Below are 24292 nucleotides of genomic sequence, written 5' to 3' on the forward strand. Positions count from 1 at the left end.
TTGTCAATTAACTAATTAATAATCGGATAGTAAAAGGTTCTGTCAAGAAGATATTTAACAGAATTAAACTAGGTGTAAGTAAAAATTTTAGGAGTTTTAAAGAGTTCTGGATAGAGCATATTGGCAGATGGAAATTTTTTTCAGCTTAAATGCAAAATGTTGATATATTATTTAAAAATGTTGGTATAATTATTGCTCTAAGTGGGTTGCTCTGTCAGCTAAAAGCATATTTTAGAGTCTCTGTACTCTAGTTAACGATTAATCGTTTGATGAGCTAGTTGACGATTGTTTAAAAAATAAATCCATTAATCCTATTAATTGTTTCAGCACTACATGTTATCCCACGTTTAGGAGCAAAGTGGATAGGTTAGGGTAAATAGAGCAGGGTGAGGACAGAATGAAACCAGCGATGGACATAAAGTGAATTTTGTTGGAGACGAAAAACCTGAACCTTTCTGTCAATTTGCATCACCCTAACCAATCAGTGACTGGATTTGGTAAAGTAGGGTGAAAGAGGTTCTGCAGAAACTTAACTTTTTTTTTACCAAAAGTAATGTAGGCTGCTGCCACCTCAAGGCGCTTATCCTCTGGGCTTATTCCCAGATTGTTTGCCTAGAGGATCCCGCTTTTATAGCGGTGAGTATTGGCATGAGTGTTGCGATACGATACGTGTTGCAACACTTGGGGTCATGATACAATATTATCACAATATTGCGATATCACTATATATTGCGATATTTTACCCAGCTATCAAAATAAAAAGTAAGTGCTGTATATGTTCATCTGAATCAATATTGTTTGGGGTTTGAGTCAGTTCACGTCTTTCTTCCTCTGTGACTGCTTCAACTACAGAGATGGTGATGTGTTGCACAGTAAAAAGGCTCCACAGCGCCATCTACAAGAGTGGCAGTGCAGAGGTAGTCCACTCTTGTTTTAGCTAAAAAAAAGAGAGCAATTTTTAATCAATATTAGGAACTGAAAGATCAATTTTTTTTGACACCCCTACTCCTCTAATAACATGTAAATAATACTTCTTTTTATAGTAAATGGGTCTTAGACTTAAACTGTAGCATGATTCTATCAAGGTTAAGCTAAATGGTTACAGATATCAGCTGATGCTTTTATTAATACTGTTGTGGGGAAAAGGACAGGGGAGAATGAGCCTCGGATAATCATGACATCCTTATAGATCAGCAGGGACACAATCATGCAAGAGGAGTACGACATTTAAATGTTGTGCGTATACAGAGGCTCCGATTAGGTAGGGTGAGCAGATCTGTGCCCATTCTGTCTTTGCCACTCATATAAAAAAATCCCACATTTCACTTGGACAGACAATGAAAAGTTATCAAAATTATTAAATAAAAAAGAACCGGCGCAAAGCCCCACTTGTAAAGTCTGTGCAGACTCTCAAACCAGAACAGATGTAGAAATTTGACAGGTCTATATATATATAAAAAAAAAAATGGAACTATGTTTAAAGAAAAGGAAAATGCAGCCATAAAGGCTGTGTGCGGCCTATACGCTGACCTGTAGAGTTTTTTGTGTTTTTTCCTCATAAACAGAGGAAAGTGATGAGTTTTTGTGATATTTTTTTTTTTTTTGGGAGGGCTCAAAAAGGATAATTATTTTACAATATTTATTTTCTATCTTCCTGATTTTTTTTTTTTTTTCATTTTCAAGGAGATTGATAACACATTGTAATATAACGTTAAAGGGGGGGGGGGGGGCAATATGTAAATGCAGACCCAGCTTTTTAAATGTATCATTTTTATTTTACTACACAATTATATAAAAAATTTAGTTGATTTATACTTAAGAATATGGTAAAATCATTTGAAGTTCTTATATGATAAAATGTTAGAAAACTTAATAGTTGGGGATGTTTTTCTTTTTTTACTTTCAATTTTGAGTGGATTACACTCAGTATTTTGAAAATAAATCCAAAAAGGTCATATGAATAAAAAAAAAAAGGGTAACATTGCCAACATATGAACAAAACCAACCATTTCAAGCGGTAGTTAAAGGGCCTTTACATTTTTCCTTTGCTAAAAGCATTAAGTGTTGACTCATCTCCCAGAACCTTTTAAACAGCAGCTGCTGTTACATGCACTCACTAAAGCGCATCTCTTGGCAATTACTCTTAGTTCCAAGGTCAAGGTATTTGTGACAGAAATATCGCTCAGCAGAGTAAAATCTTTTTTTTTTTTTTGCAAAAATCTTTACTCTTGTGTTTTCCTTTAGCTGGTTATAGCTCTTTTGATTAAGTGCAGCAAATTGAAACCGGAGTCATTTCCCAGGCTGTGCAGCTTGGGGATGCAGACACATGAAAAACCCAGTTGGAAATCTGACAGCTACGGGTAACGCTGGTCTGGCTTTACATTTCAGAGGTGAGCTAAAGGATGGGCACACCAACTGCTTCCAGGATGCCGTCACATCTAGTATTTTTTCAAGTCCAGCCCTGCCGGAGCATTGTTTAGAAGATAATGAGAACCGATGACAGATCTTCTGTGCTGCCTACCCTGGTGCTCTGACAATTAAAGCGCCTGCGTTGCCAGGCCAGCGAATTATAAGTCCTGCCAGAATTCTTCGGACAAGGCTGGAAACATGGTTAGTGCTTTCTGGAAGATAATTAGAGGGAACAAGCATGGCTCTTCAGGTGGGACTTTGACCCTGGATTCACCTTGATCATCCTGCCTCAGCCATTGTGTAAAGGAGCCCATTATTCACTGCAGTAGGAAGAAAACAAAACACAACATAAGGACAGTGTGAATGCTGAGGCACCAGCAATGCCTTTTTACCTCTAATAGGACCACTTTCCACCGGGCTTTCGTCCTGGCTGTCCTCTTTAGTGCTTTGTAGTTCTGAAAGAAAGGAAAGCACACACTGAGAAGCAACGCCAAGGAGGAAGGGAGTCTTGGACAGGTATCAAAAAAGGGGGTTCATTTCTCATGTCTGAATTAAAGACTATAACTGTCAGAGTAAATAAAACATGTTCTATGTAAACAGTTTTTTTTCATAAAAAGATTTTTTTTTCTGCAGAAAACATAATCAAAAGCAACACAAAACAATTAAGAGCAGTTATATAAACTGGAACCAGTGGAACCAGATCTAACCAATTTCCTGCATGTTTGGTTCTGACTAGTAGCTGGTTGGTCAGAATCTAAAAGAAAAAAAATCTCCCTTTTCTAATGAAAGGGTTTTTTTCATCAGCGCTCCCATGCCAAGCTAACAATAACAAACTTTAGTGTGGAGTTTTTGTTATTCCAACCTCTATACTCTCTCCCTCTAACTCTCTGCTTTTTCTCATCATAGTAGCTTCATCTGGTCTGTTGCTGTTTGACTGTGACCTATCCTGGAGAGAAATCTCAGCTGGCCTGTTTATCAGTGTTTCCCTGCTAGAGATTTCTACCTGTTAAAAATGGACTTTTCCTCTCCACTGTCACTACAAGCATGCTTGGTGTAAGGGATTGGTTTTGAGTCAATGAGCCAATGCAGTCAGCTGGTTTTCCTTAAATAGAAAAATTTGAACCAATCCGACTGTATGATCTGGTTGAATTGTTTCTGTAAGGTGCCTTGATTTGACATCTGTTGTGAATTGGTACTACATAAATAAATATAATTAAATTAAATTGAATAGAGTTGAATGACAAGATCCTACAAAGTATGTTAATATTAGTGCTTCATCATGACATTAGGAAACTTTGCAATGGCAAAAATATTGGTAGAGAATGTGAAAAATGGTAATAGTTGTGATATATGCACATTGTCTTCATTCTTTTACATCTGGTTTGCTAGCACACTTTGTGCCGTATATCATTTTAGGTTGTCATATGTCAAGTTTGAGCCTCTGCTGCAAGGAGACTGTAGAACTGACTAAATTTGACTAAAATTCACATTTTGTATCCAATATTATAGGAGCATATAAGCATAATACACAATGTAAACATCTGCAGTTACCTTCGATGTGTTGTGTGTGTACAGAGCGGGAAGGCTTCACATCTGCGTCCGCTAAGGCAGAAGAATTATTGCACAAAGAAGAAGAGTCACTCTCATCCTCTGCTGAGGGGCCCTCCTCACTGGACCGGGAGAGAAGTGCCCTCAGCAACACTTTGGCCTGCGCACAGAACAAATTAAAACCACCTTCTTAATTGTTCTCATTTTGTGAAGGAAGCGTCAAATTGAACTTTGGCCATGGCTGAATCACGCCGAGCTCCGGCTGTAATGTGTGTTCCTACACCAACATCCAATAACCTCAAACCTCCTAAATTGCTTTAAAAAAAAATGAAACAAAAAAAAAATGACTTCTCATGCTGCTGTTCTCTTCATCCACTTTAGCTTTTTCTCACTCCCTCTCTTCTCATCCATGAGATTAGAGAGTTTTCTAAAGAATGCAATCACCCTGCCGTTAATGTGCAACACGTTTCAGATATCTTTCCTCTTGGCTGAGAGGATAGAGACCGACTACTCTTTTCCCGCCTCTTCAGCTCATTTTTATCTCTGTGGCGATGAGGATACACAATTAAGAGAGGCTGTTCTGGGAGATGCCACTGCAGATTTTCTTTCTCTTCACCCAAATCAAATCCTGCCATCATCATCTCTCTTTTGTGATCAAAGGCAGTCTCTCAGCCTTGGACGGCCATTCAGAACTTTTAATGAACGCTAAATATGAAAGCGATGATCAGGAGGATTTTGACAGCGACAAACATTTGAGTGCATTGTGAGCTGTTATCAGTAGGTCACAGGGAAGATCAACGAGGCACAAGCTTTCATTTTTTGAGTGGAGGAAAAGATGCAAACACATGCTGATCTGACTTTCCCGCTCAAGATTTGATGCAACTGCAAAAAAGAAAAAAAAAAAAAACATCTTGATCCTTATCCCTAAAATCCCCTTTTTTTATGATTTGGTCAAATGTACCATGAGCAAGGGGTTCTGCTGCATTTTAAATATCAATGAATACAACTGTTAGCACTTGAATATTCAAAGGGCCGCTTTAAGTGTGTGCATGCGAGCTGCATGCTCCCATTTGTTGGAGTAGCCAGGCGGCGTGGCAGGATGTGAATGGAAATGTCTGTCTGAGCCCATGTGCACAGGGTGAGAGCGAGAGGACAGAGGGACATAAAGGGGGATATGGCGGAGTGGGGGATAGGAGGGAGAAATAGATGGAGCGAGACTCAAAGTGATAAAAGAAGAGAAAGATTTCACTCCGCCTCTTTCTGATGCACTTGGATACAATGATGTAGTTGGTGGTACCCCTCTTTCTTTTGTCAGTTCATATTTTGAAGAGGCTCTACAGCCTCCCTCTTTGCCTCTGTCATTGAGGTGGAGGTACAGCAGTATGTAGCACAGCCACAATAATCCCAATAATATGAGCGGTCTCTCGACTGGATGTCTGTGAAAGTATTCACACCCCATACACATTTTCACATTTACAGGGCAAACACATGCAAGGAGAGCTCTGATGAGACCAAGCTGTAACCCCTTTTTTTAAAGGTGGCAATTTTGTTGCCTTTTTACAATCCTAAACTACTTTTTATTAGTCTACCGAATAAATCCCTATTATAATACAATAAAACATGTGGTTTTAATGAGAGAAAGTGAAAAAAAGTCTAACAAATATGGTAAGCTGGCGACAAGGGGAATGTGTTATGAGTTTTAAAAAACTGCATGAAAACGTTTTTTTAAAGAGGTAAAATTTAAAACTGATTTAGCTAATGGCTAATCCACAAGAAAGGTAAGTGTTTTCTGATTTAACCACAGGAGATTTATTTCTTATTCCTGATGAATGAAGTAGGCTCCCTATTAGAGAATCTTGAGCACAAAAAGGAAAGACATAAGAAACAGAAGAACAAAAACAAACCTCAGACATTTATAGATGGTTGAATGTGTTTTGATGTGACTGTTTATTTCCCCCATGAGAGCTTGTGTGTCTTTGACGCTACCTGCTGGCTGTAGTCGGCATCACGCTCCAGCAGAAGCGGCGTGAACAGCTGGACCAAGCGCTCTGTGTTGAGGACACGGCTCTCCTTGAGCACAAGGGCGTGCTTGAACCAGCGATCCCACAGCTGAGCAGCATTGGGAGGGAGGCTGGTGCTGTGGATGGGGTAAGGCAGCATAGAAAACAGACTAAAAAAGATCCTTCTTCAGAGGAAAAAACATATAATCAAACCAGAAAAAAATTGCCAGAAATGTGAGAAAGCTTGCCGGAAACAAAATGTATTATACTGAATAGATTCATGTTAGTTGAGGTATTTTCTTAAAAGGATCTTCTCAGTTCCATCTTTAAACAATATCAGAGCTTCGGATTATTGATTAATTTCCAGTTAACACCGAACACACACAGATACTGATATGACCTTAGGCTAAAAAACAGGATAATAGGTTGAGGTCAACCAATTGGCATCTCCAGAGAGCGAAACTGCTGGATGTGTCTCTTAGAATCGAGTATATAATAGGAAAGGTCTTGGTGAAATCAATAGGCTAGTGAAGCAGAACTAAGATTTGGCTCACAGTATAACCACACATTATCCAAAAGGACTGGAAGTCGCAGATAGGGCATTTTAATTTACTCATGACATTCACCGTGCCGCACGGGGGACACCAAAGATGACCTTTCACGTTTGTGGACAAGGCAGACCAATCAAACTGTGGTATGCGATATGTCAGAAACCGCTGTCCGTAGAAATAAAATAAAAGTAAAAAGAACATACAGTATACATTGAGTCTGTGCAGGGTATTTCACCTCTGCAGTGAGTGCATACTTTACATAAAGAACTCTGTTGAACTCCAGCCACTAGAGCAATATTCATCGCTGTTTTTGTCTTTTCTAGGTTTTAAAACACACTTAAAGTTTTAAGAATTGTGAACTTTGAAACATGCATGGTTTAGCCTGAGGCTGAAATAATTAATCGGATTAATTGTGATTAATTGATTACTGAAATAATCAACAACTAATTAAGTAATCGATTCATTGTTAACTGGAGTATAGAGACTGTAAAATATGCCTTTGGCTCACAGAGCGACCCATTTACAGCATTAATTATATCAAAATTGTAAAAATTTAAGGCATTTAAGGTAAAAAACAAAACATTTTCATCCATTAGTATGCTCTATCCAGAACTCCTCAAGTTACCTGTATTCGTTAAAAATCTTCAAGCAACCTTTGGCTATCCAATTATTAATTGATTAATCAACAAAATAATTGACAGATTATTTGATTTATAAAATAATCGTTAATTGCAGCCCTAGTTTAAACAATAACACTCAACATTACAAAAACGTAATAACAAGCAAACAACAAAACAATGTAAAACACAGAAAGATCTATGTCAATTTTTGCCTTTGAGTTCCTGCAATAATAAAAAATAAGCTGACCTTATTTCATTAGACTGAGGGCTGGACTGATACGCTTTCACCAGCTCCCCTGGTAGCACGCAGCCCTTTTCCATGCTCCATGACAACCTCCGGAGCTCATGAAGGACGACAGCGCCACACGCTTCAAGGTCCTCATCATCCAAGCCTGCTCCGTCCTCACAAAGTCTGCCCGATATATAGAAAGTGGTCAGCTATTGCCACGGCGCCCTGAGGTGAGCGCCCGGTCAGTGTTGCAAAGAACAAATTGAAGACAAACAAACATCCTAAACAAACGTAAACATAAATATCAATCCGAATGAACGTTACGAGGGTCATGACACCCGACGGTCACACAACAGACAGAGATAAGTACACAGTATGTAGTTAGACAGCCGTCTTCTGGTACATTTATTCTTTTATGCTTTACGACAGCAAGCAGCAATTATGGTAAATGATTCATGCAACGAAATATAAAAAGCTTATGAAAAAGAAGCTCTTTCTAATGAAATACATTCGCTGTCCTCTATCTCTTTGACTCCCAATAACAACTGAGCCGGGGTGGTTACTATAACAATCCCATGCGTTTGAAAAACCCCTCAGAAATAAAGACGCGCGCCTGTTGGTGATGACACTTCATCTAATGTGAGAGCCCTCAGCAGAAGGATAATATGTTTTTCTCATCTACACAAACTGCTCCACAGCTATTAAATAAATTTAAATGGCCTCCCGTTTAGACAGGGAGAGATAAGATTGCAAAGTTTGAAGAAAGACAGGAGGGATGTACCTGATAATCCTATTGAGTTGCCTTCCATCTATTGAAGAATCTTGGTACACGTGATTCTGTTCGTTGTGGAGTCGCCCTTCGATGGAGTCTAGCAGATTAAAGAGCCCTTCCAGAGAGAGTCTAAAAAAAAAAAAGACAAATATTGTGATGAAAGGGAACAGAGGAAGTGGAGGTCATATGATCGATTGGTTGTCATCTGCAAAAGGAAAAAACAAAAAAAAAAACGGATGCCATTTGATACAAAAATCTTTGACATATATATATTTTTTCCAGGCAATTTCCTTGAGGTACTCAAGGACTACTGGAGAATCCGGCCATCAAAACATGACGGCAACAATGCAGGATTTCAACTCTTCATTGTCTGTTGATGGTGCCGCATGTAATAACAGGTTGCACAGAAAAGCTTGGACACCTGGCACTCAGAAAAAGCAACTTCCGTCTGCTTTTGCAATAAAATAAAGGACATATCCTGTAGAGTTCAGTCCTATACAAGACAAAGATGAATATAAGTAATATATTAGAAGACAACAATAGATTATCAAACAGTAGAAGGGCTCTAGATGACTACTTTAGTGGGTTACATACTTTTTATCTGGTCCAGCATAAGAAATGGGTATTTAATGCATTTGGATATGCAGAATTCATCACTTTATTGTGCATTCAGGTCTGGGTGGCCCGCTTTGAATTCTCCCAGAATCCCCAGTAGAGACATTCTGTGCCGACCTTCCTTTAAAGAGGGCTCAGTGGGACTTTATGGCAATCTGTAATAGGCTCTTGGGTGAAAGGTCAGCAAATGCTTGTTCCCTTCCATGTTGTTTTCCTGATAAAACTCTGATTAAACTCAAAGCTTAAACTTTATCCATGACACAATGTAGTGAGCAATCACTCTAAGAATAGGCAAAAATCTATCCACAGTGTTAGCTGTCCAAATTTATCATATAAGGTCTTAGAGATGGAATAAATCAGTGTATTTTCTGCAAACCTCTCTTACTAGTTTGTCTTATCACAGCGTCTAACATGTTTTTAGATATTGCTGCTGTCAAGATGTCAACACCCTCAGAAGTCTGCTTTAACCAGGTGTAAGAGGTCAGGTGTGATTTTTACCACACAGAAATAGGCTCAAAATTGAGTGATCAGTGTCAGGGGGAAACATGCCGCTCGCACAGATGGCAAAAATAACTCCCAACAGAACTCATAAATGTAGCCACAAATAGTCCCAGCACACGATGTGCAGCAGGTGTGCTTTTAAACACAGGCTTTGTTCCCCAAAACCATGATCATTTTTTAACTGTGTCCTGCCCTGACAGCTTGTGCAAACCGTTCAGTGGGTCATTTCTGTCAGATGCATCCTAGTCAATTCATGAAAATGTTAAAGTGATCAAAGTTTTCTCTGATTATGTGAAGCTTAAAATGAAAGAGTTTTCCTTCTTTCCTTGTTTCCTACCAGATCATAATCACACAAATCATATAGCATGTTGTTATTTATTTTGTTGCTTGGAGTTTTAGAAAAGGAGCCGGGAGGAAAAAAGGGAGGGAAGACCACCCGCGATGGGTGAGGAGGAGTTTAAAATTATACATATATATATATATATATATATATATATATATATATATATATACATATACACACACTCACACACACACACACACACACATATACATATATATATATATATATATATATATATATATATATATATATATATATATATATATATATATATATGTGTGGATATATATGTATATTATTAGCACTGCAACTAACGATTATTTTGCAAATGGTTTAACCTGTCGATTATTTTTTCTATTAATCCATTAATGATTGGCTCCTTGAAGATGATATTTGAAGATGATACTAAATTAAACCAGGTGGAGTTCTGAATAGAGCATATTGACAGACTAGTTTTTAATCTCAAATGCAAAATGTTTATATATATATATATATATATATATATATATATATATATATATATATATATATATATATATATATATATATATATATATAGATATATATAGATATATATATTTTATTTTATTTTTTTTTATTAATTTATTTTTTTGGGCAAATGCTCTATCAGCTAAAGTCATGTTTTACAGTCTCTATACTTCAGTTAAGGATTAATCAATTACTATCAATTAATCAATTAATCAATTAGTTGACGATTATTTCAAAAATTGATGTATCATGATTAATTGTTTTAGCCCTAATATATATATATATATATATGTTTATATATATATATATATATATATATATATATATATATATATATATATATATATATTTATATATATAAAACAAATCTTGCACCCCCGTTTTCTCTTTATATATGAAATAATGACATTGCAATTAAATTCCAATTAATTCTATACTGTTAACATTCTCCTGCTGGTCTTTTATTGTGACTTAAAGAAGTATGTCTGAAAGTTTAAAAAAAACCCTGAGCTATTGTGCAGTTAGGTGAGACTATATTGGTGAAGCCGACACACTGGGGCCATTATGAATCTACTCTGAGAAGAAACTCAGACAATATTTCAGTCTCCCTCAGTTTGTCTGTGCTGGAGGAAAAAAATAATATAATGGGATAATCTAATGAATTGCCCGGGACTGGGGTTTGAATGGAAGGAGCGATATAAACTCTAACCTTAAGGGAGAGGAAAAGAGAGCGAGAGTATAGAGACTGGATGCTCTCTGAGCTTTACATCAAAGCCTCTGGTTCTCTCCTCAGACACAGAAGCTCTCTTTGTTAGCAAAGAGGGCTGCAGCCCCCACCGACGTCTCTCCATTGCAGGCTAACCGCAGCTCCTCTTCGGGTCACGCCATAAAAAGTATGACAGACCACACATAAATGTGGCTGGTGCACTCTTAGAGAGAAAATATAATCCCTCAAACTGCTTAAGAAATAAACAAAGGCTGTACTAACTTTTAAATAAAGAGGATTTAATGAGCAAATGCTCAAAAACATTCTCTTTATTTGCAATTACAATACATACAGTAAGCATGGTGCAATCTCTAGTGTAACACAGAAAAAGAGAAAACACATAAACAAATGTGTTTATATATGCACAGAAAGAAAGTGGACTGTAAAATGCTCACATGGGCCTGCTTACAAAAATGTTTATATGAAGAGGGAAAAAGCTGAAGCACGGCGTGCAAAAACATTCGCATGGGGATTTCTGTGACTCTGACTCCATCCAAAGTGATCCTTCAACTCAGAAGCCATCATCACGCTAAGGATTTGTGGCTGTAAGTGCTGTCCACATGCCCACCCTCCAGAACACTCTATGGTGCCACAATTTCCTCCTCCAGTGGGGACTTCCTGAGGTCTCTCAAGCAGAAAATTGCTCTGTTAGAGCATTATCTTGGATTATGGCAATATTGTTGTGGACAGGTCCTAAGCTCTTCTCTCTATAAGATGCATCACTGCCACAACAGTCGCTGCAAATGCAAGGCTCTAGAAAACAATGCTGCCTGGACTGTGACTCCCACTGCTCCTCTTTGTAAACCTATGATTTGATGCTAGTAAAGAACATCACAAAATACAACTAAGTGAACTTTAAAAAAGGCTAACCACATTTTATCAGTTTTAAAAGGACTATATGCTAACACAGAAGAAAATACTTGAAGCCAGCAAAACTGATTTTAATGAAATCAATTAAACTCACTTTGCATATTGATTGGCAATTATAAGTTAACATGTGATGGTCTAAATGTTTTGGTACTTTGATGTAAGCCATTTATTTAACTAAGAAAGCAAATCTACCCTCCCAAAGCTAAGCTAGCAAGCATCTGTGCATAAATGCCTCTGATAAAATCATATAAGGCATTACACAACTGATCAGTTCTTTAGCACCTCTATTTGTATTTTTACTTATTTTTTATGCTTCTAATCAATTACCTGACTTTTTTTTTAAACAGAAGCAACAAAAACATTGAGTTGGCACCTGATCATTTTGCCCTTCTGCTAAGTCTTAAACCTGCTTTCATTTTTTTAACTATCTCCATGAAATACGGGGGCAAACTGGCATGTTAAATGCCTTATATTACCTATTTAGGGTTGTTGACTATTATAAAAAAAAAATTACAATTTCTTATGGATATAATATCTCTATTAAAATAGCAGAGAAGTCTTTGGAATGAATTGCTAGGTAACAAAATCCACTATATAAAAAAAAAAGAATAAACTTTTGCATAAAAATAGAAAAATTCAGCCGCTTGGCATCGGAAAAGAACGCCAACACTTAACACAGACTACAATACCCAAGGTGCTGAAGGCCACAGAGAAAGTTGGAAGCATAAAAGAGAGAATGTGGATTGAGCACAATAGATCACGTCTATCAATTGATAATGCATACTTATCTATGGCAACACAGCCTCCTCTTTGATGGAATAATATTAACCCAAAGTTACCTTCTACTGTTCCATATGTATTATTAAAGCCAAATAACCAAGTTTTCTTTAAAAAAAAAATACACAAAAAATAAATCTTAACACCCATGAATATATTTTTTAAAAACCAAGTAGGGCAGATTTAAGGAGTAAAAAAAAACAAAAAACAGTTGCATGGAGATAAGTTGTTCCAGAAAGCCAAAGTCCATAACCAATTAAAGGTATAGTGGAGGATTATTGCAGATTTTTGAAAAGACCGCCCTCTCCACTTTTAAAAAGAAATGCACATGCACAACCATGTACCTGCTCCAAAGAGGGAACGCCTATTAAACACGTGCCAGAGCGTGTATGAGCCCATTTCCCCTCGTGCACGCTCTGTTAAAAAGTTGCTGTTTGCATTGCTCATAAACGCTCACTTTCTATTAGAAGATTTGCAAATTTTTCCACTATGTCAGACAAACCACCAGTAAGTGACAATGGGGACGAGCAGATAGGACAGCCTTACGCAAACATATCACCAGAATGACTGACAATTAGGAGGACCACTTATTTTGATGATCCACAGAGAAAAAGAAAAATCTCAACTATACCTTAAAGTTAGGACAAGCATTATATGTCATTTAGTTTCATAAGTGATGAACAGACACATGTCAGATGGAAAAAGTGCTAAAAACAGAACAGATTTATATCACTTAAAGTCCAGAAGAAGATCTTGTCATTGTTCAACACAGTTCACCATCCATCATGACTTGGATAACATTACCGTAGATTCGAACTTTGGCCCAAAAACATAATTAACCCTTTTTAACTTCCGTGCAACTCAAATGCTTCAGCATCTATGCAGCAGTCTATTCCAAGTTCCCAAAAAGTTTTTGCCCTAGTGTACATAATTACTAGAATAATGTATATGCTTTGTGTGATGGAATAAAGTATATATGAAACAACATATTTGCATACAAAAGCACAGCACTGGGTAGTCTCTTTAAATTTTCACAAACAATAGCATCTCAGACATACTTTACCTTTTCAAAATCACTCCTGGAGTTGAGGCTTTACTGGTTAAAAGTTCTGCGTTCTTAGACCCATCAGAATGGAGGGATGAATCAGGACGATGCTGTTTGTGATCTTCACTTCCTCTGCGAGAGGTATTTCTTTCTGATGAAACCTCGTCTGGTAAATCCTCCTCGAGCTCCGATTGTGTCAAAGAAATTGTCAGGTTACTGGAACTGCTCTCTGACGACTGCACATCTGAGCTTGGTTCACCAGCACTCTCACATTTTCCTAAATGTAAACAAACCAAACAGCATTGCTTCTTTAAAAGAAGGAAAAAAAAAGATTCAAAGGGCAAACTTTCGTGTTAAAAACTGCCTGTTTCTGTGGAGGCACATAAAAGGAAGAAATATCACTACAAACCTGATATCTCTTGAGCTTCTTTTCTAAAAGTGGTTTCAGGCTTCAAATGGCCAAGACCTCTCTCTTCATTTCGCATTATGAGAGGCTTGTGAGCCACCACTTGGGAGTCAGTGGGTTCTGCAGGGGGATTCTTAGCCATCGCAGGGTTACTGTTGCTGGGAGATGGATTCTTCTCAGACCCTGTCAAGGTCACTGGAGGTGAAGCTTTTCGTTCATCATCACTTGCAGAAGCTACACAGGCAGCTGCGGCTGTTGAGGCACGAGCAGATGGAGGCAGCCCTGACGCTCTTTCATGTTTGTCACTCAAATTACATTCGTCAGGGGAATCGTTTGAGCTTGAAATGTCATCTGATAAATGTGCTCGCTTACTGGCAGCATCCTCTCCGCCAACTATGAAGTCCTTCAAAAGGCCACTTGGTAGACGTTCGTGCGGGTGAACGCTGCGATTGGGTGAACGCTGAAATGCTTGCTCTGAGTGTACACTTGTGGTGCCAGCTTCAGCATCGTAGCCCCCGGAGGCCTGGTGGTCCATAAAAATGTCCACAGGCTTCAAGTTCTTGCTGCTGTCCCACTTTCGTCTCTGTGGACCTTTAACCTGCATTCAGGAAAAATAGAACTGATTTAAAGTTCTATTTCTTAAATTGAACCAGTGAAGTGTAGTTAGAAAATATAAGCAAAACTCAAAAACTATACTGATTTACACACAGTGAAAACCAAAAACGGTGGTTAAACAGCTAATGAAAACTCACAAATATAGTTCTCAGAAAATCTGAATATCAGATCAGTGGTGAGGGGGGTAATAATGTATCAGAATCAGGATATTTTTGGGTGTAAAATACTATTAGGAGGCAATCGGCTGGCCCATAGAGGGCACCAGGGCCCCGCCCCACTCAATGACCAATGATCTTGATTAAGACATACAAAAACAAAAATGTAATTGTAAAATTTAAATATTTCAAAATGTATGAATATATTTTTTAGATGTGCAAGATCAAAATTAAATCTTTAATGGCTGTTTTGTTAGTCCTCGGATTGGTGACGTATTTCCAGCCTGGGGAGAAAAAATTAGGGATGCACGATATTGGGATTTTGGCCGATATCCGATATGCCGATATTTTAAAACTCATGTAGCCGATAACCGATATCGATACCGATGTTAAAGCTGGACAAAAATAAGTAGTCATTGAAAAGAGCAGTTTTGTTATCCATTTCTGACACTTTGAAAAATAATATACTCGAATATATTTTCATATGCTGATATCAAATAGATTTTTTAAAATGTGGTATCGATCTATTTTACTTTCAAAATCTCGTGAAATTTCATCGTTCTGTTACAAACTCTCGTGATATTTTGCAAATTCTTGTGAGATTTTGTTAGTAAAATAGATCGATACCGCGTCAATATATCAACATATAAAAATATGGAAAAATTTCTTGAATTTTCGGGGGATTTCAAAGCATAACAATGACATATAGCAATATTTCATTAGTAAAAGAGATTGATATGGTGTTTTCAAATGGCAATATATCAGCATATGAAGATATTGTGAGATTTTAATGTATCAATATTTTTTCCCTCGTCTTTAGAAATTTTTAAGTCTGTAAAAAAGAAGTTTTTTTGAGGTTTTTTTTTTTTTTTTTTTTTTTAGACTTTAGAAACTCAGAAGCTGATCAAATATCGGGTTAAATATCGGTGGGGTGGCCGATGTCCGATATTCATTTTTAAGGCCGATACAGGCCGATACCGATAGGGGGCCGATTATATCGTGCATCCCTAGAAAAAATCTTTGTGCATAGACTCTCATTAAAGTTGTGCATGCATATAAGCAAGATCCCAGAACTGAAAGCAGCTTTATTTGCACACCACCTCCCGCCACAGCGCTGATGTCACAGTCTTCTTTTATAAAGTGCAGCTGATTTACAGGTTTATGTAATTATTTGGCAACAAGGCTTAGTTAACTGCATGCAATTCTGATTTCCCTGCCTCCTTTTTGAAATGACAGGATCTGACCCACCATGGATCAAGAGAGGTGTGACTGATTTAAAGCACTTTGAAAAATGTATGTTATTTTTTTCAGTTTCAATTCACTTCAGTTTATATATATAGCATCAATTCACAACACAGGCAATCCCTCACACTAAGAATGCATGCAGCGAAAGTGGAGAGGAAAAACTGCCTTTTAACAGGAAGAAACCTCTAACAGAACCAGACTCCGTGTGAGCGGCCATCTGCAGAGGCCGTCTGGGGTTCAAGGAGATAAAAGCAGATATAGAAAAAGAAACACACAGCCAGGCAGACGAGCCCTGAGCCACTGAAAAACAGGCCGATCCGGAACATTTTTAAACAAAGGTGTTCATGGCAGCAGCCCAGCTTCCTTTTCAATGTTGTTGTTGACATTCATATAAATATACTAGTGTGATACCTTTGTATGAATTTGATTGGTTTTTGGTATACGTCTATTTTGAAGTTATAACACCCCTAGAGAAAACTCCACCAGCTGCCACTGTTAGGAGGCACCACCTGGTAGGGCAATAATAAATGTGGTCTGTTAGATGAATATTCACTAACCTCAACCTCTAAACAGAATGTATATGTCTTAAGTCATTGGGCTGCTAAAGTTCATGATGATTTGTTGGAACATCGAAATTTAAAAAATAAAGAAATTTTGTTTTTTTGTTTGTTTTTTTTTCAAATCATGCTATTTGGTTTGAGCCCCTTTTACATGAACTTCTGCATGCTGTGGAGGGGAAAGGAATTTGACATTGCTGAAGATTATCCTGAGTTTTTGGTAATGATCTATTTTTTATTTTGGTGTTTTTGTAACACTGTTTTCTACTCTCAGCCTCTAACCTGGCATAAAACAGGTTGATCTATGTCATTCAATTAAAATTCTGAACAGCATCCATCTGGAAAGGCTCCAGTAGAAGGTATTAATAAAAGAGAGCAACATTCTGTGCAATTCTTCAAGCTGATTGGTTAAATCACCAAGTGGTACCTGCCTCCCATATCAAGCTTTTAGACAATCGCAGCAGCTGTGACGTATCACATTCTTGATTTGTTTTGCAAGTAGCAGAGTGACCTGATAAATTCAAACCTGTCAGGAAGAATGCGCTAACATCTTTCTCATCCACAAAGGCACAAAACCCGTCCTTTTGCTCTGTTTTTTAATAGAAATAGAGGTTCGTCCTGCTAAAACAGACTGAATATCGAGGTATACAAGAACATTAACCAGCTCAGCCATCTTTGTTTTCCTTCAGCCTTCCGCTTCTGGTTGACATCTATGGAGGACCTAGAGAGTCTCTGAAAAAGAAAAACAGCCATTTTAAATGTAATATTTAAATTATGCAATGAAATCCAATTTGAAAAGCATTTTCTAATTGCGCATAGAGAGAAATTGTAAATTGTATTTATTAATCCATTATTAAATACTGGAATTTGAACATGAATCTGCAACCTAATTCTAAATGTAAATTTAAAAAACACAATTCATAAATCTGAATATAAATATCTTTCCTAATTACACCTTTAAAAAAGGTTATACTTCATTCCATTTTCTTTTTCAACTAGTATTTCCAAATTCTTTAGGAAATTGCTTTTGTCTTTTTCTTTAACTGCTCCATTTACCCCCTGAACCTTCTGGTCCCTGAGCACACTGAAAACCAGTTTAACCAATCACAGTTGCTCCTTGGATGTAATCAGCTTCCTCATTGGTCGTTTTGTTAACCTTTGTGGCATACTAACCAATGAGAGAGTTTAACGGCTTTCCGTTGCGCTCTGGGACCAGAAGGGTCACGCAAAAGAAGCAGGTAAAGCAGAAAGGATGTGCAATTTAAAAAAGGATTTGAAAATGCAAGTTGAAGAGGAAATGGAATAAGGTATTACCTTTTTTAAATGTGTGATTAGGAAAGATAATCATAATGAGATTTATGAATTCTGTTTTTTTCATGTTTCCATTTAGAAATAGGATTTGAAAACATTTTTTTTAATAATGGATTAATAAACACAATTTACAATTCCTCTTTAATTAATTCCATTGCGAATTTTAAAATGTGCAATTAGAAAATGTTTTTCAAATTGGATTTCAAATTGCATGATATAAATGTTGACATTTGAAACAGCTGGTTTCATTTTTGAGTGACTCTTTAGGTCCTCCATAGGCATAATATACATCAATGCATTTCATTGGTTCGAAACCTTTCTGTATGCGAGTCTAATGCATCCATTGGCTTCTGGAAAGATGTATCTTCAGGAATCTGTAAATTCACAAAACTCGTGACAATTCATCTTATTTGCAAGTTAAGCCAGCCTCCAAATTCTTAACCTGTAAAATCATCCCTGGGAAAACTGGATTTTCCTTCCACTCAATGTTAAAATAATATGTTTGCACACAACACTCTGACGAACAAACTTCTTTAGCAATGACATTTTAAATGGAATGAGCCAATAATTCTCTTGTGAATGACAATCAAATCATCAGTATTCTCTGTGTTTATGTAGGCCTAAGAACATAAATAACATTTATCATACTGTGTGTAATCTAATAATATTTTCCTTTAATTGTAAGCTGTAATTCAAAATAAAAGCTTTTAATAAATTACGCAGTGTATAATTAATTCATACACGATTTTCATCTTTTTTTTCAAAATATTATCCTTATTAACTAAGAGGCAAATGTAAGATAATACCAGCCTGATTCTGAACAGGACTAGTATATCCGAGCAAAGGTCTGGGTTTCTTCTTACCATTTTTATTTTTCACGCTCATGTCTCAGGATCAATGCTCTAACTTTTAATCTCATGAAAAATCCTTTAGACAACTTTTGATTTACGTCTGCAATGTCACCAAGAGGGGAGAGAGGGAGAGGAAGGAAAAAAAGGCAAAACGCCTCCCTCCAAACATAACAACAAAAAAAAGCATAGCTTCTGTTTCTTTTCTGATAAGCGTCTTAAATACCAAACAGTTAGCTGCTTAATAACATTCACTGTAAACCATGCAGCCTGCCCAGCAGATCCACAAAGTAGGTAAAAAAAGGGGAAAAGTTAATTTCTTGGCTGAGTGATTCCATCGGTAGCTGCAGGGCAAAGTAGAAAGTGTTTCACTAAAGTAGCAATTGATTCTTCTATCAATCTGCGGCACGCGTGTGCTCTTCCAAGGAATGTATTAAATATGAAAATCATATCCCCGTTATCATCTGTCTCCAGCTTTCAGCCCGGTAAGCTTCCCTTAATGAATGCTGCAGCCTGAGGGACATACACACTGCCAACCAATGGCTTGTATGCATAATGGAGTGACGGTACCATTTTGCTCATTACAATATCGACAGGCTGAGGGAGGGGTTGGGTTGGACGTGGGGGGGTTGCACACAGTTACAAGTGACTGCTCTAGACAGCATGCTCCAAGTTATTATGAGATGTCTTAGGCATTTCATCTAAAAGAGCTTTAACTGCTTTAAGTGAAGGGAGAAAGCAGCTATGGGCTTGAACTACACTGCTTGTGCAGATTTACCCGCTAGGATTAGACACCTGTGCTATTACAGATACAGTTTAAACGTAGACTCCTCTACAGATTTACCAGGAGTAATGTCTGCTTTCTTCTGTTCTCTTCAATCTGAAAGCAGAGCCCCGATAAAACTGCAATTTGCATAAACCTTGTAAACATTTCAAAACAGAAGAATGTGGAGTAAAAAAAAAAACAAAAACAGCGAAAACGTTGTGTAAAACATAAAGCAGGAACACAAAGGCAACAAGGCGGGATGTGCTTTAAAAGCGTGATGTTATTATCCCCCCCTAAATATATATAAAAAAATATATATTAACTGTTTTACCTGTGTTACTACCAGCTCCTCTGTCTTCTTTCTGGCTTCAGTAAGTCTGGAAATCTTTTTCAAAAAGGCAGCCTGTATGAAAGTGTTAAAATACCTGATCAAATATGTTAAACAATTGATAATATTTACTTTCTATTGCAAAAGCAACACCCTAAATAGCAGTGCTGAATAAATCAGAGTGACAACCTTTGAGCAGCAGTCTGTCTTTTAGTAACAGAGGGTTTTCTCAAGTGAGCGTACCCCGTGTAGCAGATGACGCTCTACTTCACATTTATCTGACTGGGCAGAATGACTGCTTTAATCTAAATTCAAACAGCGCTTCAAATAATTGGGAACTTGTATATCAAAGGAACTGCGACACGTGCTTCAGCTCAAATTCAAAGCCTTTTTTATTTGTTTTCTTTATAGAAACACTAAAAAAAAACATTACAAAAGTATCTGGATGTTTATTGTTTCAAGTGTTTAAGTTTTTTTTAACAAAATAAAAAAAAAACAAGAATTATTTCAAAAAGCAAACAAAAAAAACATCAACATACAGGGTTCTGTTAATAGGTATCTCACTTCAAAATGAGAATTTATTTCTCTATGTGATCTACACTGTAAAAATAAAATACATTTTAAAAACAGCATTGAGAGGAAATAAACCAACTGCTTGAGGGGAGAGAATGACTAAACCTCTGGAGCACTTCAGAGTCTCTATATTGGGCAATTAACTCAGTGAGTCATAATTAGCCAATTTTGTTAATTTGATATTAAGCTGTCAAGCACTGTCATTGAGTTTTAAGTGATAATCTGACTGGCTCATTGTTTTGTCCCTTGTTCATTTGCTTGTGGTGATAAATTGCACTGTTTGAGTGTTTACGTCTCTCACATCAAGCCACTGCGAGCGATTTCAATGGGCTGTCTGCTTCTCTACTATGCATTTTCTAAGTAGTAAATGTACAGTGAGGCAATTAGGCAAATGTGTTCAAAATGTGTTTGAAGTAATCTTTTTTTTAAGCCATTTGTTTACAGGCCATAGATGTTTTTTTTTTCTTTTCAGTCAGATTATGAATAGAATCTTAAAATAAACCTTGTTCCATTGCTCTGTTGGGAATATTTGAGTCTGTTTATAAATGCTTTTTTATCAAGTGAGAATCTACATGAGCAAACAGAAACTGTGTAGACAAACGTGTAACAGCGTGAATGAATGTGGTACCTTTTGTTGTTGCAGGGGGCCATGGTCAAAATTATACTCCTTCATGCTAATTTCCATGCACTTCACATCTCTCTTAAGCTCAAGGTTTCTCATTTTCGCTTGTGCTTCTCTGCCACAGATTTCTTTCAGATAGCTACGCAGTTTGGAACACTTTATCTGCAAGCTGAAGGCATTGGAGAAGCGTTATTCAAGGGAAATATTATCTGGGAACATTGTCAAAAACTAAGAGCTAGACCTCTCACAAGAAAAGGTTAAGCACAATATGATTTGAATTTGAAGCGTGCTTTACAAGCCTCCTATCAACATGAGCTTAGCTGATTTGAACTGAAATGTGAATACGAACGGGAGTGAAAACATCCTCTTCTGCTTAGCCTTAGACATTTACAATTTTCTCGATAAATAAAATGTCAAACACACACATATTTTGACAAAGGTGCATTACATCAGGCTCCTTGTTACCTCACAATATGAGCCCTTTCTTTCGTTTAATGCCACTCTAAGAAAATGATAACAGGAAGGTAAAACCGTAGTTCACCAACCGAGATCCACCAATCTATATTTTTCTAATCAATAACTTTGACATGTTCTCTTTGAGTTCTGACCAATAAATTGTTTTTGTTTGTTTTTTTGCTTATATCATGAAAACGAGAGAAAAACTGAGCTAAAGGTCAATCAATGCAGATTATACAATATGAATCCATGGAAAATGAAAAAAAAATACGTACAAGAAACTCAGATGTCTACATCAAAGCATCTATTTGGCATTTATTAAACTCAAGAGTGTATTTTTAAAACATTACCTTGCTTATGTGTGGAAAATGTTGCTCTATTAGGATAAATCATTTCAGAATATGTGAGTGTTTGACATGTTGGTAGCAGACTAGAGCCAATCTAGGGAAGATGTTCCCCTTTACCTAAAGTGAATAAAACAATCAGAAAGATCTCCTTCCCTTCATACTTTTATAAAGTGAAGGAGATCTTTTTAATACTTTACCAACTGGTGTAAAGTAATGCTCTTGTAGTTATGTATTTATAAGAGTAACACATAATCCCATATACATTTCCATGAAATAAATAAAACATAGGGCTGCATAAAGAGAAGGTATGATGTCCAGACATTCAGGTGTAACTTACATTCTTTTATCTGACCTGGAGAAGGCAAACAGCTCCCTTTCCAGCTCCAATCTGCGCTTCTCACTGCACACAGATATATAAAACACCAATAGTTATCTAATCAGAGGCTCTGGTCCATTCAGTTCTGCCTCAACCAATGTCATTTTAATACATTTTTACTTCTTCCCCTATGTGTAGATTCATTTTTTTCATATTTTATTAGCTATTTAAAATATTAAATTGTATATTCATTAAGGGAGAAACTGATAAAGTGCTTTAATTATACTTTTATTGCTAACTAGACTTACTTTATACGCTGTATTTTTACCCTAGCTCAAATTAAATGAAGAATTAGCGACTTTTAAAAGAGTTTAACAATCATATAGCAATATGTCAGACCTTTAAATTAACCGATATCTAAATGGGAATAGTATTTTTTTGTTGGTAGTAAGTTTAAAAAGTTTAAGAAAGCCTCACTTTGTACTGTTAGGTAAGAAACAACCAAATGTTTGGGAAAAAGCTAACAGCACACGCGCGCATGAAAGACCTGTGTAGCATAGCCATGTTAGCCTACCCCTTTTTAAACCGGTATAATTACTAATTGACAAAAACACGGAAAAGAGAAACATAACGGCTTATCCAAACTAGTGGGTTAACTTTGACTGAGCGTCCATTTATGACCAAAATGGCAGCTCTAACGGCATAAATAACATCCTTTAGCTTCTGCTACCATTCACCGCGCGGCTAGCTCGAGAGCGCTGCGGCAGGAACGCTCATCCAGACGGTAGAAATTCCAACTCCACTCCCCAGCCCTCCTCGGGCCGACGCTTCTGGTGTGAAAAAAAAACATAGAGAAATCTCACCATTGATGCATGTTTTGCTGAATCGTCGCTATCTTTGCATTGTACCCGTCATCGCTGCAGGTCGATCCTGCCATTTTCACCGGTTTTGGAGCTGCAGCAGAGCCGAGACCAGCAAGGATGGCAGCAAGAAGGAGGCATAGAGAAAGGCGGACGTGTTTACCTTGGTTACCATGGGAACGGCTTCCCAGAAACCTCTGCTGGTAAACACAAAAAGCACATGGTCTCGTTTGAGAGATGCAATCACAATCTCTTAAATGTCATTTCTGATTAGTAAGGATTATAATCCGATTTGCCTAAATATGATACATCAGAAGCCTTTGTCTTTTATTTGATAAGCTGTTCCTTCCCTGACAGATACAGATTGATATCTCGTTTTGACAAATGGCAGTTTCCTATTATCTACTGATAGCATCTTGCTTCAAAGTTTATCACTGACATTTCTCAAAATGTCATGTTTTACCATGGTTATAATAGTGAAACGTCATTTTTTTATGTTTTGACATATTTTAGGACAAATAAACGTGTAGTTCTTAATTATATACTTTCTACACCAGCCAAGCATCTTTTTTCTCATACCCCTTATTTGAAGTTTATTACATATATTGATACATTAAGTCTAAACTAATATACCAAGAGATGCAAATATTTAAAATACATAAGTTGTAGCAAAAGAGTTTTTTTTTTCATCATGATCTTTTTCATTTTGACAGGTTGCAAAAGGTTTTATCACAATTTTAAGGGAAAAGTATGCCAGGTAAACAGGTATATTCAGGTCCTTCTGTATTTTTTTCAATACTTAGGAAAAAGAATCTGAAAAGTGTGGCTTTTATTCGTAATTGGACCATAAAAATCAAAGCTTTATATAACCACCTTCTCCTAAATTTCCCTTTGGAAATCTATAGAGTTTGTCCTATGCATTATGCACATGTTGAGACTAAAACTTAAAAAGATTCATTTTGGACAAGTTATTGAAGTTTGGTCAGATCGGCTGGAATAGATCTGTTCCCAAGTTTTGCAACAGATCGATTTGTAACAACTTTAATTTTTAAACATAATGTGAATGTTAAATCTTTTTGTTGTAGCTGTGGATATGTTTAGGCATCTGCCAGTTTGTTTGTTTCTTGGGTTTTTGTTTGATTGTATTTTTTTTTTTTTTTTTCAAAATTTAATTACCGTATCTTAATATTTGTATCTTCCCATACAAGCTCCCTGGAACTAAGAGAAATAATTTCAATTTGATGTGCAAAATTCGCTATCATCATGCAGTTTGAAAGGAAGCCAAAAGCTACTTGTAGTATTTTTCTTGGCACATTATTTCCTTAGAGGTCCAATTTTTGGAAAACCCAACT

At 36.8% G+C, this 24292-nt stretch overlaps 1 protein-coding gene across 4 annotated transcripts in view; it reads right to left on the reverse strand.

The window, feature by feature from the left end:
* The window catches only part of kiz (kizuna centrosomal protein), a 34243-nt gene extending 11134 nt beyond the window's left edge, over window positions 1-23109 (reverse strand). The window contains exons 1-12 of one of the 4 annotated variants that reach the window (XR_005279498.1): window positions 22944-23109; window positions 22102-22164; window positions 20968-21130; window positions 19770-19841; window positions 13945-14539; window positions 13554-13812; window positions 8139-8258; window positions 7376-7540; window positions 5944-6094; window positions 3961-4117; window positions 2802-2864; window positions 2684-2729 (exon numbers count right to left, since the gene is read on the reverse strand). Coding sequence is in view for 3 of the 4 variants with exons in the window: in XM_038271600.1 (XP_038127528.1) it covers window positions 2802-2864; window positions 3961-4117; window positions 5944-6094; window positions 7376-7540; window positions 8139-8258; window positions 13554-13812; window positions 13945-14539; window positions 19770-19841; window positions 20968-21130; window positions 22102-22164; window positions 22944-23017 (1882 nt within the window). In the remaining variant the exon portion in view is untranslated. The remainder of the gene's footprint in view (window positions 1-2683; window positions 2730-2801; window positions 2865-3960; window positions 4118-5943; window positions 6095-7375; window positions 7541-8138; window positions 8259-13553; window positions 13813-13944; window positions 14540-19769; window positions 19842-20967; window positions 21131-22101; window positions 22165-22943) is intronic. The other 3 variants (XM_038271601.1, XM_038271600.1, XM_038271602.1) reach the window with 3 other exon arrangements.
* Between the last annotated feature and the right edge of the window lie 1183 nt (window positions 23110-24292).

This window comes from Cyprinodon tularosa, unplaced genomic scaffold (assembly GCF_016077235.1).
Source record: "Cyprinodon tularosa strain WSP-4 unplaced genomic scaffold, ASM1607723v1 ctg80, whole genome shotgun sequence".
NCBI classification, from domain to species: Eukaryota; Metazoa; Chordata; class Actinopteri; order Cyprinodontiformes; family Cyprinodontidae; genus Cyprinodon; species Cyprinodon tularosa.